The sequence below is a fragment of the Onychostoma macrolepis genome, chromosome 23, assembly GCF_012432095.1.
Source record: "Onychostoma macrolepis isolate SWU-2019 chromosome 23, ASM1243209v1, whole genome shotgun sequence".
NCBI classification, from domain to species: Eukaryota; Metazoa; Chordata; class Actinopteri; order Cypriniformes; family Cyprinidae; genus Onychostoma; species Onychostoma macrolepis.
In genome coordinates, this window is record NC_081177.1 from 10,879,131 (window position 1) to 10,897,447 (window position 18,317).

At 37.6% G+C, this 18,317-nt stretch overlaps 1 protein-coding gene across 2 annotated transcripts in view; it reads right to left on the bottom strand.

The window, feature by feature from the left end:
- Positions 1–18,317, bottom strand: part of pan2 (poly(A) specific ribonuclease subunit PAN2) — a 29,927-nt gene that overhangs the window by 10,435 nt on the left and 1,175 nt on the right. For both annotated transcript variants that reach the window (XM_058763265.1, XM_058763264.1), the window contains exons 2-5: positions 3,015–3,315; positions 1,024–1,193; positions 683–803; positions 234–311 (exon numbers count right to left, since the gene is read on the bottom strand). In XM_058763265.1, coding sequence (XP_058619248.1) covers positions 234–311; positions 683–803; positions 1,024–1,193; positions 3,015–3,302 — 657 coding nt within the window. In that variant the 5' untranslated portion in view covers positions 3,303–3,315. The remainder of the gene's footprint in view (positions 1–233; positions 312–682; positions 804–1,023; positions 1,194–3,014; positions 3,316–18,317) is intronic.

Consider the following 18,317-nt stretch of genomic DNA (forward strand, 5'->3'; position numbering starts at 1 on the left):
AACTACGAAATAGTCTGAACTGATCAGCTTGTGAGAAAATTAGGAATGTGTGAAAGCACAAACGAAAAAGCCCTATGTATTCTACCCGTGTTTACAGCTAAAGTGTAGGCAGCATGTTCCCACATTAGCTCAGAGCAAAACTTGTCACACACAACATCCCTCTATTCTGTGGGAAAAGCGAAAGGAGGAAACAATTTGTTCCACATCCATTTTCGTTTTACTCCTTCACTCACCTTGCCAGATGTGTGACCACAAAAGAAGAAGCGATTGGACTGTCTCATAATGGCGACTCCAGGCACCTCAACAGTAAACTAGAGCGACAGTGGAAATGAAATGTCAGGAAAAGATCTCTGACTATTTAATACTGAAACATCCTCTAATCTATTATAGATAAGAGTAAAATTCCCATTATGATATATCCCACAAAAGCCATAAATGATAAGGATAATAAATTGAAAAGAAAACTTTTTTTCTATATATACGTATATATATATATATATATATATATAATTTTCATTATTTTATAAAGGTATTAATTTTATAAAGCTGAACTATAAATGTACATTTAAGTTTTTACCTTCATTCTTTTATTTTTATTTTTAAAACATTCATTAATAAATACTATATAAAACAGGTACAGTTTGTTTTAAAGTATTACTGTAGTAGTATTGTATCATCCTACTTTTTGTGTTTCCTGTACTGTTGTGAGGTCCAATTCGGCCACATAGTTCTGCAGACCCCCCATTAACAATGTGTTATTATCAGTCAGAATCAAACTGTGCATGTCAGCACCCTCCTCCGTTCTGAAAAAAAAAAAAAAAAAAAGAAAACGAATGAATGAACACCCACACATAGGCATACATAAGCAAATAAAACCTTTTATTACAGTATTCGCAGGATATGCCTGTGTTCTGCATGACATTATGCTTTGAAGGCTTCTGACAAGGAAGTGCTAGTATAGACATGATAACTGCATTTACATCTTCAAATGATCATTGTAGTATATGTGGGTGTGCAACTCACGTATAATCAAACATAATTAAACCTCCTCGCGTAATGCATTTGAGGTTGTTTTTGGTCAGAAACAGCACCCCTGTGTCCATACTCTGGATGTGGCGAATATCATCGGTCATGTGCACCTGGAAAGAGGAGTAGCGGCCCATTGTCGGACCAAAGAAGGAACTTGCATGTCCCTGTTATGAAACCGAGGAAAGAACAAACACACACACACACCCAGGTCAGTAATGCGGCTCATGCTTACGAATAAAGTGACATCACCTCTTCAATGTGGAAGTACATCAGAGATGATGTGTTCAATGGCTATCAAAACCACAGCTGAATTTTTGAAGTGAGATTAAACTTTAGCCTTAAATGTCCCAACTTCAACAGAAACATTTATCCATTCATGCAGAATTTTTGGTGAAAACACTTGGTATACTGATTCATTTTACAGCTCTGCATATTATCTGAGTAGATGACTATACGGCTGATCAAATGTTTGGAATAATAATTCCTGTACTTCATCATCCCTTCCTGCTTTAGCTTTATCTAAATTGCCCATTTGTATCTCATTGTATACTCAATGCCCAGTCATAGCAAATACCCTCCAGATTTGGTTTCAATTTAGACAATGTTTTGGTTTCAAAGACTTCTCCATAGCCAGCTCTATATGCATTCCTTCCAGCTCTACTGGACTCAGTCTTCAGTCAGTGGCAACAGTCGGGTCTTGTCAAATTCAGAGATTGTTTTATTGATAATGCTTTTGCCCCTATCTCAACTTTCTCCTCAAAATACAATCTGCCAAGATCACACTTGTTTAGATATTTTCAAGTTCATTATCAAAACCATTGGACTTGAAATCAAGTAAACCACCTTTAGTTTCACTCTGGCTTTAGTGATGTGATGCCGTTTTTGAAATTGGAGAAAATTAAATATTCTCTTAGAGGATCCACCAAACATTTTTATTCAGTATGGACTCCAATGATTACATATTTTGAAAAGGGCATAACTCTTACCCCAAACTAAAATTAATAGTTAAATGCACATTGAAACGGATAACACAATCAGACACAATAGGCTAACAATGATGTCAAGTATTTCCTCATTGTTTGTAATATCAAAAAGATTCTTCTTTTTTTTTTTTTTTTTTCTGTGGGGTGGGTTGTGGGTATGTAATATGTCACTCTGTTCTTCCTTCAATAAAAATATTAATTAAAAAAGGTTTGGAATAAAGTCTCTTACACTCACCAAGGGTGCATTTATTTGATTAAAAAATTCAGTAAAGCCATAATATAGTGAAATATTATTACAATTTAAAATAACTGTGCTCTATTTTTTAAATTTTGAAATGCAATTTATTCTTGTGATGGTAAAGCTGAATTTTCCATTTCTCCAGTCTTCAATGTCACGTGATCCTTTAGAAATCATTCTAACATGCTGATTTGTTGCTCAGAAAACATTTTTTTGCTTCTTCATATTTTTGTGGAAACCGTGATACCCCAAACTTTTGAATGACAGTGTAATTATTTTTAAAAGAAGAAATTAATATTTTTATTCAACAAGGGCACATTAAATTGATTAAATGTGACAGCAAAGACATTTATGTTACAAAAGATTTCTATTCTAAATAAACAGTTCTTTTGAACTTTCTATTAATCAAAGAATCCTAAAATATAAATAATATATATTTAACCATTTAACCATTATTAATAAATGAGCCCCAATAATAATTAAGCACCAAATCAGCATATTGGAATAATTTATGAAAGATCATGTGATACTAAAAACTAGAGTAATGGCTGCTGAAAATTCAGCTTTGCCAACACAGGAATAAATTAGATCTTAAAATATGTTAAAATAATTATTACAATTTTAAATTGTAGTTATATATCACAATATAAGTGTTTTTCAATTAAATGCAGTCTTGGTGAGCATAAGAAACTTCTTTGAAAAACATTTAAAAAAAAAAACTTTTGACTGGCAGTGTAAATGCAGCAATAAATGTGTCACTTCACCCGGTGGTTCCCCATCCACAGCAGCTCCTCCTGCAGATCGAAATGTGTTGCCGCCACAGGGATCCCAACTTCAGCAGCCACACTGTGCAGCTCCGAGTACATGCCCTCCACTATGTGCATGGATTCGGACACGGGAACAGCCAGCGCGTCGGGGTCGAGCTCCACACCCTGCAGCAGCGCAGGGTCAAGCCGTGGGTCCATTGAAGAGTCCAGTCCGGGCTCCAGGCCGCCATGCAGGCCGGGCGTGTACTCGCCCAAACCTGGGTCCAGACCCTCAAAGTTCATCATGAGGATGGTGGTGCTGGTTTAGAGGGATAGGAAAATGGGGTCAAGTGTTCCTTTTGAGTCCCTTGAAAATATATGACTTCAAAAAAAAAAACCAGTTGTGTTGTGTTTTTCTATGCATGCATGTGTGTATGTATGTGCGTGCGTACGTATATATATATATATATATATATATATATATATATATATATATATATATATATATATATGACCCTGGACGACAAAACCAGTCTTAAGTGTCAATTTTTCTAAATTGAGATTTATACGCCATCTGAAAGCTGAATAAATACGTTTTCCATTGATGTATGGTTTGTTAGGATAGGACAATATTTGTCTGAGATACAACTATTTGAAAATCTGGAATCTGAGGGTGCAAAAAAAAAAAAAAAAAAAAAAAAAAATCGCCCTTTAAAGTTTTCCAAATTAAGTTATTAGCAATGCATATTACTAATCAAAAATTAAGTTACGTTTTGATACATTTACGGTAAGAAATTTACAAAGGATGTAGATTCTCCATGGAACATGATCTTTTAATTCATATCCTAATGATTTTTGGCATTAAAAAAAAATCAATAATTTTGACCCATACAATGTATTTTTGGCTATTGCTACAAATATACCCCAGCGACTTAAGACTGGTTTTGTGGTCCAGGGGGCGTTTTACAGAAAGATCCTAACTTTAAAATCTTATCTTATCTGTTTGGTAACCATGGTAATTTCAGTTAGGACCACATTTACGACAAAAGCTATTACAGAACAGCATTTCCTAAGTGCGTTATCCTATCTTAACTACAGATAGGAAAGGGGTATTACAGAAACCTCCTAACTTGACAAAAAACCCTAAAAACTGTAACTTTAGGACAACCCCACAGCTGTCCTAACTTCAAAATTATTTGAAAACCAATGGAAAAAACGCTTACAACTGTGCTGTCCGACAATGGTATTACATTTATTAATAGTTGAAAATGAAGAACGAAGATGTTTAATGGTAGAAAGACTCTTGGTTATATTTTGATGACAAAACACTTATAAGTAATTACAGACTGCCGCACAACATATTACAGTTAGCAACCAGCATTATAGAGACCAACAAAAGTGTCACGGAGCATTATTTGTTGTAGTGCAAGTGACTAATGCCTTACGGTTTTTTGCAAAAGGTGATTTTCACAGTGAAGTAGCTTCTGTTATTTTGTTTACCTCATCAGCAGTGTTGGTTGCTTGGTAACAGACCTGAGAGTGGATTGTCGAGCTTGATTATGCCATTTAAGATTTCCTAACTAGAGATAAGATACTATTTTGTAAGATAGGATAAGAATCCCAGATCAAGTTAAGATTTGCTTCTGTAATACGAATTTGCGAAAAATCCTAATTTAACATATCATATCTTAAGTTAAGACCTAAGATAAGACATTTTCTGTAATACGCCCCCAGGGTCACATATATACACAGTCATGGCCAAAAATATCGGCACCCTTGGTAAATATGATCAAAGGCGGATGTGAAAATTAATCTGCATTGTTAATCCTTTTGATCTTTTATTTAAAAAATACACAAAAATCTAACCTTTCATTGTATAATAAGAATTTAAAACCGAGGGAAATATCATTATGAAATAAATGTTTTTCTCAAATACACGTTGGACACAATTATTGGCACCCCTAGAAATTCTTATGAGTAAAATATCTCTGAAGTATATTCCCATTCATATTCACAATTTTGAGCACTACAGGGTGATTATGAACATGAAATTATACAGCCATGGCTTCCCGTTTCACAAAAATATAAATAGGAAGGAAAAGAAAGCCCAAATTCCCTTAAAGGGGTGGTTTACTGCGATTTCACTTTTTTCATTTTAAAAAAATCTTCCAGAATCTACACGAGTTCAATGCCGGATTCACACAGAAACTATTACTAAAACATGGAGCAGTTCCAACTTTAAAAACAGCAGTTGTTGGGCCACAACCTGTAAGTAAGATTTCATAATTTTAAATGTATTTGCATGTATAATTTCAGACATAATGTTTTATTTTTTATCAAGGACGTAAACAAATGCCAATGCTGGCTTTAGTAGCCAGTTAGTTAAATGCTATTTCGTGTGTCTATGACAAACGCGTACAAACATTTTGGACCCGAATTTGTAATTACGTACTAATTTTGTAAATGTATTTTCCATGTATACTTTATGACGTAATTTTTCGATTTGATCAAGAACGTAAACACAAGCCAACGCTGTTTGGTTATAGTAGCCAGTTAGTTCGATGCTATTTTGTGTGTATAAGACAAACGTGTAGGAACTTAAAAAAATGATATGTAATCACAACAGCAAACTTCCATTCAGAAACGTTTTGTAAGAGCCGTGCTTGCGGAAGTTCTGCTTGACTCTCTTCATTACTGCTTTCTGGGTCTGATTCTGGCTCAAACTGATACGGCAATATTGACACCATTATTTACATTTGACTGGAGCACATGCAACTGTCGCCCGTGAAGGTAATGGGTGTGAAGTTTCCGGACAATGTGCAGTACGCAGTTTAGCCAATCACAACACACCGGCCCAACTAACCAATCTGAGCCCATTGCCTGTTTCTGAGGGAGTGGTTTCATAGAATCAGGAAGTCAACCGGTCGTTCAAATGACAGAGGAGAAAGCGGCTTACAATAAAGGTGAAATATATGAAAAATAAGGCGTTTTTTAACAAACGAAACACGAAGACATGTTATATTGCACCCCATATTCCTTTTATCAATATCTAAATGACTGTTCTGATTCCTTAACATTTACTATGGACTACGATCCTAACAGAATCAGTTTTTTGGACCTATGGATAATTCGGGACCATAACTGTTTATATATGGATCTTTATAGGAAACCTACAGCTCGTAATACGCTTTTGAGAGCGGACTCTTACCATCCGCTACCTTTAAAGAACAGTCTTCCATACAGTCAAATGGTTCGACTAAAGAGAATTTGTAGTAGACAGGATGATTTTAACAAGAATCTCACTGATATAAAAAAATCTTTTTACTATAGATGCTATAAGACTAATCAAATTCAAGTAGCGGAACAAAAAATTGAAAATAAGTCTCGTTCAGATTTATTATTGAAAAAAAGAAGGCTAATTTCTCTGTTATGTTTACTACTAAACCACTGAACTAAGCGTTCAGAGCAAAGAAAAAAGATAATTCATCAACATTGGCATATTTTGCGATCGGATGCGAGACTTGAATCTCTTCATAATCCCCCTCTTACGGTGTTTAAACGTGGATGAAATTTAAGAGATTATTTAGTAAAATCAGATTTGTCTTCTCCACCTAAAATAACTCAAAGTACATTAACACTTATTCCAGAAGGTAACTATCATTGTGGCTCTTGTAATCAATGTAACTACACATATCGTTGTGCATCGTTCAAACACCCACATACCGGTAAATCGATTCCTATTAAAGGAACTATAAGCTGTAAAACCAAAGTGGTCATTTACCTTATAACCTGCCCCTGCGGTAAATCATATGTTGGAAAAACAAGTAGAGAACTTAAAACGCGCATTGCCGAACATCGTAGTACCATAAGATGTAAAAATATGAATTACCCATTGGCAGTACATTTTATTGATTGTTATCATCCTATTACTTCATTATGTTATATAGGAATTGAGAAAATATCTTCACCGAGGAGAGGTGGTGATTTGGACCAAATACTACTTAAAAGGGCGGCTTTCTGGATTCATAATTTGAAAACGTTGACTCCACTTGGCTTAAATGTTGATTTTGATCTGAGTTGTTTTTTGTAAATTTATTTTGGATAGTAATCTTTATTTACATTCATAGTTTGTCTGTATAGATTATTTTTCATGTTGGAGGCTAATTGTTAATTATTGAATGATTTGGATTTTATTATTTTCAGCTGTGTATAATTATCTTTATTATTTATACTGGTCTCCATGTTTATGAAGTTGGTTAATAAATGTGCTGAGTGAGTGTGCAGTTGTTCTCTAATTTATTTATATTGCACCCCATAAACACAATAAAGCAAAGAAAAAAAGCAGTAAACCACCCCTTTAATCATCTATCACAATGAGAAAAACCAAAGAATATATTTCTGATGTGCAGCAAAAGATAATTGAGCTTCACAAATTAGTGAAGTGGCTTTAAGAAAAGAGCTAGAGCAGTGAAAATTCCCATTTCCACCATCAGGGCAATAATTAAGAATTTCCAATCAACATAAAATGTTACGAAACTGCCTGGAAGAGGACGCGTGTCTATATCGTCCTAATGCACGGTGAGAAGGAGAGTTTGAGTGGCTAAAGACTGTACAAGGACCACAGCTGGAGAATTGCAGAAAATAGTTGAGTCTCGGGGTCAGAAAACCTTAAAAAAAAAAAAAAATAGTCAAACAGCACCTACATCACCACATGTTGTTTGGGAGGGTTTCAAGAAAAATTCTCCTATCTCATCCAAAAACAAACTCCAGCATATTCAGTTATCAAACACGACTGGAACTTCAAATGGGACTGGCTTCTCTGGTCAGATGAAACTAAAAAATGAGCTTTTTAGCAGCAAACACTCAAGATGGGTTTGGTGAACACAGGGATAAAAAGTACCCCATGTGTACAATGAAATATACTGCTGTATTTTTGATGTTGTGGGCCTATATTTCTGCTGGAGGTCCTGGACATCTTGTTTAGACACATGGCATCATGGATTCTATCAAATACCAACAGATAAAAAAATCAATAAGTGACTGACTCTGTTAGAAATCTTATAATGGGCCATGTTTTATCTTCCAACCGTACAATAATCCAAACACAAACCTCAAAATCAACACAAAAATGGGTCACTGAGCACAAAACCAAGCTTCTGCAGGCCATTCCAGTCCTCTGGCCTGAACCCTATAGAAAATGAGTGAACTGAAGAGAAGAAGCACCAACATGGAGCTGGGAATCTAAAGGGTCTGGAGTGATTCTGGATGAAGGAATGGTCTCTGATCTCTTGTCAGGTGTTCTCTAACCTCATCAGGCATTATGAGAACATTTAGCGCTGTTAAACTGGCAAATGTAGGTTTCAAAAAGTATTGAATAAAAGGGTGCCGTTAATTTTGGCCAATGTGTATTAGAAAAAAATATTTATTTCATAATGATATTTCCCCCCATTTTAAATTCTTATTATCCAATGAAAGGTTAGATTTTTGTGAATTTTTTTAATAAAAGATCAAAATGATTAACAATGCAATTCACAGCCTTCTTTGATCATATTTACCAAGGGTGCCGATTAGGGATGCACCGATACCGATACTGATACTGGTATCGGGCCCGATACTGAGCTCCTGTACTCGTACTCGTTAAAATGCCCCGATACCAAGCGCCGATACCTCACAGCATGTGATAAGTGCCATATTCAGACAAAGAAACAGGACAACATGCAGCAGAATGGAGTTATTAGAGATTAAGGATGTCTACGAAGCAGATGTATGCAATGAATAATGTTAAACATTCAGTATTAATGCCTTTATAGCAGATGTGCGCGAACTGAAAAGCAAAGCGCGGAGTGGATTCAGCGGGCGCCGGCGCAGATGCGCGAGCTTGTCGAGTGAATATACTTTTCTCACAGACATCACTGGAACGTTTGTAGTTCGGTCGGGTATGTCAAAAACAAGTAAGCAAAACAATGCCCAAGTTACTTAACGGTAGGGAGGGAGAGAGAGATAGAGCGCGCGCGCACTTCTGTGATCTTTATTGATGTTTGCTCACATAGCATGCATCACTTGGATTAAAACTGAATCGTAAATATAAGACAATTTATAGGGGCATTCACTATAAAATAAATAATTTATTTTCAACCTTAAGCATACACGACTTTCTGGCGAAAGTGAAACTAGCAGCCTGTGTGAAATGCGCTAGGCTGTACTGTCCCTCTCATTCTGCACCAGTACAACTTAGAAAGAAAAGCAAAGAAAACAAGATATTTCTGAAAATATCACAGTTAGGAGATTTATAAGAGTGGTTCCCTGCATTATTACAGCAAAACACGTGATTTTAGCAGCTCTAATGCAACTGAATTAAAGATGATGTACCATAGAGCAAAAAAAAAAAAAAAAATTGAACAGTCAGAGTAACAAAAACTTGTAAAATACATTTTAATGTGCATAATTAAGTGTGAAAATAACCGAAGGATATACAGTCAAACCAAAAATTATTCAGAGACCAAATATAATTTTTCACTAGTGGGTGCAGGACACTATAGTTCATTTATGTAAGTGAGGATAGCAAAATAAAGTAAACTGTGACATATTATATCCAAAAATTCTTCATACAGTGGACTACCAATAAAATTGATATAAATTTGGGACCAAAAATTATTCAGACCGAGTCTGGGAAAAAAACTGAAGTTCAGGTTTGCATGCTCCTGGTTGACAGCATGCCCAGGAGACTACAGGCTGTCATTAAGGATAAGGGTGGCCTGACAAAGTATTGATAGTTGTGTAAATATTGTCATACTAACAGCTGTCTGAATAATTTTGGTTGATTGTAATCCATCACATACCTTTCTATCAAAGTTATCTGATATTATCGAGCTGAATTTGTTCTGACACAGTTTAACTCGGAGTTCTTGTCATATTTTACCACCATAAACTATAGCGAATAAACTGTGATAATGTGAGAAATGTTGAAGGTGTCTGAATAAATTTTGGTTTGACTATCTATTTGATAAATTAAGTTAACCAACTAACATTATACATACTCTGTTGGTTTCTGTACCCAATATTTAAAAAATGTACAAATGCAATGAAAATATCGGTATCGGTACTCGGTATCGACAAGTACCAAAAATAAAAGTATCGGTATCGGGCGAGTACTGGAAAAAGTGGTATCGGTGCATCCCTAGTGCCGATATTTTTGGCCATGACTCTATATACACATAAATATACAGTATATATATATTTGCTAAAATCATTTAAGTTCATTTTTTTTCCTCAATGTACACACAGCACCCCATATTGACAGAAAAACACAGAATTGTTGACATTTTTGCAGATTTATTAAAAAAGAAAAACTGAAATATCACATGGTCCTAAGTATTCAGACCCTTTGCTGTGACACTCATATATTTAACTCAGGTGTCCATTTCTTCTGATCATCCTTGAGATGGTTCTACACCTTCATTTGAGTCCAGCTTTGTTTGATTATACTGATTGGACTTGATTAGGAAAGCCACACACCTGTCTATATAAGACCTTACAGCTCACAGTGCATGTCAGAGCAAATGAGAATCATGAGGTCAAAGGAACTGCCTGAAGAGCTCAGAGACAGAATTGTGGCAAGGCACAGATCTGGCCAAGATTACAAAAAATTTCTGCTGCACTTAAGGCTCCTAAGAGCACAGTGGCCTCCATAATCCTTAAATGGAAGACGTTTGGGACGACCAGAACCCTTCCTAGAGCTGGCCGTCCGGCCAAACTGAGCTATCGGGGGAGAAGAGCCTTGGTGAGAGAGGTAAAGAAGAACCCAAAGATCACTGTGGCTGAGCTCCAGAGATGCAGTCGGGAGATGGGAGAAAGTTGTAGAAAGTCAACCATCACTGCAGCCCTCCACCAGTCGGGGCTTTATGGCAGAGTGGCCCGACGGAAGCCTCTCCTCAGTGCAAGACACATGAAAGCCCGCATGGAGTTTGCTAAAAATCACCTGAATAATGGCGCTTTTCCACTGCGTGGTACGACTGGGCTCGGCACGGTTCAGAACGGCACGGCTCGGCTCAGTTTGCGTTTCCACTGCAGTTTAGTACCGCTTTAGAGTGGGCGGGATTATTCACGTGCCGTTATAGTTGCGCCGCCTCTACTGCCGTAACTCCTGACAAACGTTTTAATTCCGCATTACTCCATCAAGCTCTTGCTGGATCCGCTCCTCGGCTATCAACAAGAGGACAGTCTGTACTTCCTCAACAGACCATGAAACAGCCATTTTTTGGATGTTAAAAGAAAGGTGCGCTCATTCAAAACAGTTGCGTTCGATCCTTCATTGGCTGTGCTAATTGAAATCTAGCGGGTCTGTTGTCTCGTGCCGCAAGTTCAATGACGCAGGCAGTGACGATTTTCTCCAGCCAATCAGTGATCAACAGAGTTTACACGTCAGGTTTTGGTAACGGTACGGTTCGCTTGGAACCTTGGCCGAGGTGGTACTAAAAAAAGTACCAGGTACCAGGTACCGTACCAGTGGAAAACCCCCCAAAAGTGAGCCGAACTGAACCGTACCGTGCTGTACCATGCAGTGGAAAAGCGCCATAAGATTCTCTGGTCTGATGAGACCAAGATAGAACTTTTTGGCCTTAATTCTAAGCGGTATGTGTGGAGAAAACCAGGCACTGCTCATCACCTGTCCAATACAGTCCCAATAGTGAAGCATGGTGGTGGCAGCATCATGCTGTGGGGGTGTTTTTCAGCTGCAGGGACAGGACGACTGGTTGCAATCGAGGGAAAGATTAATGCAGCCGAGAACAGGGATATCCTGGACGAAAACCTTCTCCAGAGTGCTCAGGACCTCAGACTGGGCCGAAGGTTTACCTTCCAACAAGACAATGACCCTAAGCACACTGCTAAAATAACGAAGTAGTGGCTTCACAACAACTCCGTGACTGTTCTTGAATGGCCCAGCCAGAGCCCTGACTTAAACCCAATTGAGCATCTCTGGAGAGACCTAAAAATGGCTGTCCACCAACGTTTACCATCCAACCTGACAGAACTGGAGAGGATCTGCAAGGAGGAATGGCAGAGGATTCCCAAATCACACCCCAGGTGTGAAAAACTTGTTGCATCTTTCCCAAAAAGACTCATGGCTGTATTAGATCAAAAGGGTGCTTCTACTAAATACTGAGCAAAGGGTCTGAATACTTAGGACCATGTGATATTTCAGTTTTACTTTTTTAATAAATCTGCAAAAATGTCAACAATTCTGTGTTTTTCTGTCAATATGGGGTGCTGTGTGTACATTAATGAGAAAAAAAAAAAAAGAACTGACATGATTTTAGCAAATGGCTGCAATATAACAAAGAGTGAAAAATTTAAGGGGTCTGAATACTTTCCGTACCCACTGTATATATAAAACATCCATCAAACAAATATCAGGACTCGCAAAATTTCAAAATCCCTGGTAGCCCTTCGGGCAGGTACTCCAGATTTTGGCAGCCCGAAAATTTAATTTAATTAATTAATTACTATTTTAATTAAACAACTACTATTTTATTATTATTATTATTTTTAAATATAGAAAATCAGATAGGAGTTTAAATGTCAATCAAAAATATTTTCAATACACAAATATCAACAAATATGAAGGAAGGAATTTTATTTCACTATTTACAGGGTATCTGCAGAATTTTTTAAATATATTTATGCCAATTTATGACCCATTTTAAGAGCTGCACAAGTAAAATGAACACAGAATGAGCGAGGTTAGACAATGTCTATGGTAACATACAGTTTTGAGCCATAAAATTACATGATTTACAGTTCAGATACAGGTTTTCACAAAAACTAAAATCTTATACAACAGCGTTTCAGGCTATAGACCGTTTTTATGAAAAGGGATCAATCAAGCATATAAATTATTATGTTAATTTAAAACGTATAAATATTATTGTCTTAATTGTTTAGATTTTTAGAAGGCACATCAACTTCTTTCTCATTTACAACTCTATGTGTTTGCTGCGTAAAAACATGAGTTGATATTTGCATTGAGCATAAACAGCAAGAAAGGCTTATTGGAAATGCAGATTCACTCTCTGCCACGAGGTGGCGCTTTAGGAGCGCTTAAATATTGCGGTTTCCCCGGAAACGCTGTACACAAAGCAGCTCAGCGCTCATAAACACTGCTTTATCAGGAATCATAGGTAAAATTAAATTAAAATGCCAAAGACTCTTTCTGAGGACAGTCGATTCCCTTCAGATACATTCACATAAAGACATCCGCGCCGCGTTTTGAATTGAAGCGTGCAGCACTCATATTTATTCAATGACATCATTGCCTTTTGAAGTTTAATCCTGCTGTATCTTGTCTTTCCGTCCCCAACTGTAAGACCTCTTGAAATTGTAATCAAGACATTTCATACACCATTTAACGTATTCAAAACTTGTTATGGCCTTAATTTTCATACAACTCACTTTAAGAGTTTTTAAGGACCCGCGGGAGATCTGTATTTAAGGAGCCCGTCGGGCAGGCAGTGATACATTTTGGTAGCCCGACTGGAAAACACAATAGTATTAGCCCCGGGACGTCGGGCTAGTGATTTTGCGAGCCCTGAATATATATATATATATATATATATATATATACACACATACATACAGTGCCCTCCAAAAGTATTGGAAAAGTGAAGACAAAATTGTTCTGTTGGCTGTGGAGTCAAGACATTTGCAAATATGAGGAAAAGATGAATATGAGACAAAACTACAGAATGTCACATTTTATTATTAGCTGTTTCAACACATACATGTTTTACCAAATAAAAAGAACAGCACTTTTAGAGCTCATCCCACTCATTGATGTGAGCATATGTATTGGGACAGTTGAACATAAGGCATATATAAAAGATTGAAAGCTATTATTTAGTTGCAGATCCCTTGCGCACTATCACAGCAGTGAGTCTGTGACCCATAGACATCACCAGACTCTTGGTCTCATCCTTTTAAATACTTTTCCCAGCCTTTAATGCAGCCAATTCCAATTGTTGCTTGTTTTGGGGAGTTTCTGCTTTTAGTTTCCTCTTCAGCTGGTGAAATTCATGTTCAATCAGATTTAAATCTGAAGACTGACTTGGGCAATCTAAGACTTTCCATTTCTTTTATAAACTCCTTAACTGAACTGGCAGGGTGTTTTGAGTCATTGTCCTGATGCAATATGAAGCATTTCCCAATGAATCTGGAGGCATTTTCTTGAATATTGGTAGGCAAGATGGTTTCGTTCCCTTCCAGATTCATTCTGCTACTGTCATCATACATTAAGTCATCAGTAAAGTTGAGACGGCCTGTTCCAGAGGCAGCCATGCATGCCCGTGCCATGCCACCACCTCCACCATGCTTTACAGATGAGGCTGTATGCTCGGGATCATTGCAGTTCCCTTTTCTTCTCCACATTTTTGCTTTCCCATTGCTTAGATAAAGGTTCATCTTTGTCTCATCGGTCCATAAACACAGTTCAAAAACTCTTCTGGCTCACCTTTGTGCTTTGTTGCAAACTATAATCTTGCCTTTCTATTTTTGGAGCTGGTCAGAGGTTTGCATCTTGCTGTGTAGCATCTGTAACTCTGTGTCAAAGTCTCCTGAGGACAGTAGATTGTCAGAGCATCACCTCAGCTTTCTGAAGTTGTTGGTGATTTTACAGACATGTCTTTTAGGGTTCATTTTCACAGCTTTTATGATTTGTCTGTCATCAACTACTGTTGTTTTCTCAGCCGATCAGGTAGTTGTTGGTTGCCGGTGGTTTCCAAACTCTTGATTTCTCCATGCCCTTTGTTTTTGCTATAGCTATAATTGACTTCCTCTTTTCTTTTAGCATCCAAATTGCTTGCTTTTCTCTCAAAGTCAGCTTCCTCGTCTTCATCCTGGTTTGTGTGTGTCATCATCGAATGCAAGACTCAGAATGCAGAAGTAATGGATATAACTGATACAACACATTCCCTGCTTTTAATATCTGAAGAATTAATGCAACAGGACACAGCTGATCACTTAGAAAGACCCGTGAGGCAACTGTTCTAATACTTATGCTCACATCAGATAGAGGGATGAAACTCTAAAAGTGCTGTTCTTTTTATTCGGTAAAACATATACAGTGGTGTGAAAAAGTGTTGGCCCCCTTCCTGATTTTTAAATTTTTTGCATGTTTGTCACACTTTAATGTTTCAGATCATCAAACAGATTTAAATATTAATCAAAGATAACACAAGTAAACACAACATGCAGTTTTTAAATTAAGTTTTTTATTATGAAGGGAAAACAAAATCCAAACCCACATGGCCCTGTGTAAAAAAGTGCTTGCCCCCTCCTATTAAATCATGAAAGAACTGTGATTAACCACATTATTTTAGAAAGCCGAGTTAAATTTCACTACTCAAACCCAGGCCTGATTACTGCCAGACCTGTTGAATCAAGAAATCACTTCAATAGAACCTGTCTGACAAAGTGAAGCATGTTTAAAGAGCAACACATCATTCCGCGATCTTAAGAAATTCATCAACAGATGAGAAACAAAATAGTTTACACGCACCAGTCTGGAAAGGGTTATAAAGCCATTTCTAAGGCTTTGGGACTCCAGCAAACCATGGTCAGAGCCATTATCCACAAATGGAGAAAACTTGGAACAGTGGTGAACCTTCCCAGGAGTGGCCGGCCTACCAAAATTACTCCAAGAGCACAAAGACGACTCATCCAGGAGGTCATAAAAGAACCCAGAACAACATCTAAAGAACTGCAGGCCTCATTTGCCTCAATTAAGGTCAGTGTTCATGATTCAACAATAAGAAAGAGACTGGGCAAAAACAGCATCCATGGGAGAGTTCCAAGGCAAAAGCCACTGCTGACCAAAAAGAACACACAGGCTCGTCTCACATTTGCCAAAAAATATCTTGATTATCCCCAAGACTTTTGGGCAAATATTCTGTGGACTGATGCGACAAAAGTTGAACTTTTTGGAAGGTGTGTCCCGTTACATCTGGCGTAAAACCAACACAGCATTTCATAAAAAGAACATCATACCAACAGTCAAACATGGTGGTGGTAGTGTGATGGTCTGAGGCTGCTTTGCAGCTTCAGGACCTGGATGACTTGCCATAATTGATGGAACCATGAATTCTGCACACTATCAGAAAATCCTGAAGGAGAATGTCCGGCCATCAGTTTGTGACCTCAAGCTCAAGTGCATTTGGGTTCTGCAGCAGGACAATGATTCCAAACACAGCAGCAAGTCCACCTCTGAATGTCTCAAGAAAAACTAAATTAAGGTTTTGGAGTGGCCAAATCAAAGTCTGGACTTAAATCCAATTGAAATGCTGTAGCATGACCTTAAACTGTCCATTCATGCTCGAAAACCCTCCAATGTGGCTGAATTAAAACAATTCTGCAAAGAAGAGTGGGACAAAATTCCTCCACAGCGATGTGAAAGACTCATTGCCAGTTATCACACACGCTTGATTGCAGTTGTTGCTGCAAAGGTTGGCACAACCAGTTATTAGGTTTAGGGGGCAAGCACTTTTTCACACAGGGCCATGTGGGTTTGGATTTTGTTTTCCCTTCATAATAAAAAAACTTCATTTAAAAACTGCATGTTGTGTTTACTTGTGTTATCTTTGATTAATATTTAAATCTGTTTGATGATCTGAAACATTAAAGTGTGACAAACATGCAAAAAATCAGGAAGGGGCCAACAATTTTTCACACCGCTGTATGCGTTGAAACGGCTAATAATAAAATGTGACATTCTGTAGTTTCCTCTCATATTCATCTTTTCATCATATTTGCAAATGTCTTGACTCCACAGCCAACAGAACAATTTTTTCTTCACTGTTCCAATACTTTTGGAGGGCACTGTATATATATATAAAGGTGCTGGTCATATAATTAGAATATCATCAAAAAGTTGATTTATTTCACTAATTCCATTCAAAAAGTGAAACTTGTATATTATATTCATTCATTACACACAGACTGAGATATTTCAAATGTTTATTTCTTTTAATTTTGATGATTATAACTGACAACTAAGGAAAATCCCAAATTCAGTATCTCAAAATATTAGATTACTACTTAAGACCAATACAAAGAAAGGATTTTTAGAAATCTTGGCCAACTGAAAAGTATGAACATGAAAAGTATGAGCATGTACAGCACTCAATAATTAGTTGGGGCTCCTTTTGCCTGAATTACTGCAGCAATGCGGCGTGGCATGGAGTCGATCAGTCTGTGGCACTGCTCAGGTGTTATGAGAGCCCAGGTTGCTCTGATAGTGGCCTTCAGCTCTTCTGCATTGTTGGGTCTGGCATGTCGCATCTTCCTCTTCACAATACCCCATAGATTTTCTATGGGGTTAAGGTCAGGCGAGTTTGCTGGCCAATTAAGAACAGGGATACCATGGTCCTTAAACCAGATACTGGTTGCTTTGGCACTGTGTGCAGGTTCCAAGTCCTGTTGGAAAATGAAATCTGCATCTCCATAAAGTTGGTCAGCAGCAGGAAGCATGAAGTGCTCTAAAACTTCCTGGTATACGGCTGCATTGACCTTGGACCTCAGAAAACACAGTGGACCAACACCAGCAGATGACATGGCACCCCAAACCATCACTGACTGTGGAAACTTTACACTGGACCTCAAGCAACGTGGATTGTGTGCCTCTCCTCTCTTCTCTTCCTCCAGACTCTGGAACCCTGATTTCCAAATGAAATGCTGAATTTACTTTCATCTGAAAAGAGGACTTTGGAGCACTGAGCAACAGTCCAGTTCTTTTTCTCCACAGCCCAGGTAAGACACTTCTGACGTTATCTCTGGTTCAGAAGTGGCTTGGTAGCCCTTTTCCTGAAGACGTCTGAGCGTGGTGACTCTTGATGCACTGACTCCAGCTTCAGTTCACTTCTTGTGAAGCTCTCACAAGTGTTTGAATCAGCTATGCTTGACAGTATTCTCAAGCTTGCGGTCCTCCCTGTTGCTTGTGCACCTTTTCCTACCCAAATTCTTCTTTCCAGTCAACTTTGCATTTAATATGCTTTGATACAGCACTCTGTAAACAGCCACACCTTTCAGTAATGACCCTCTGTGACTTACCCTCTTTGTGGAGGGTGTCAATGTTCGTCTTCTGGATCATTGCCAAGTCAGCAGTCTTCCCCATTATTGTGGTTTCAAAGAACAAGAGATACCCGGAATTTATACTGTAGGGATGGTCATTTATTCAAACTCAAATGTAAATATTCTAATATTTTGAGATACTGATTTTTGACTTTCATGAGCTGTAAGCTCTAATCATCAAAATTAAAAGAAATAGACATTTGA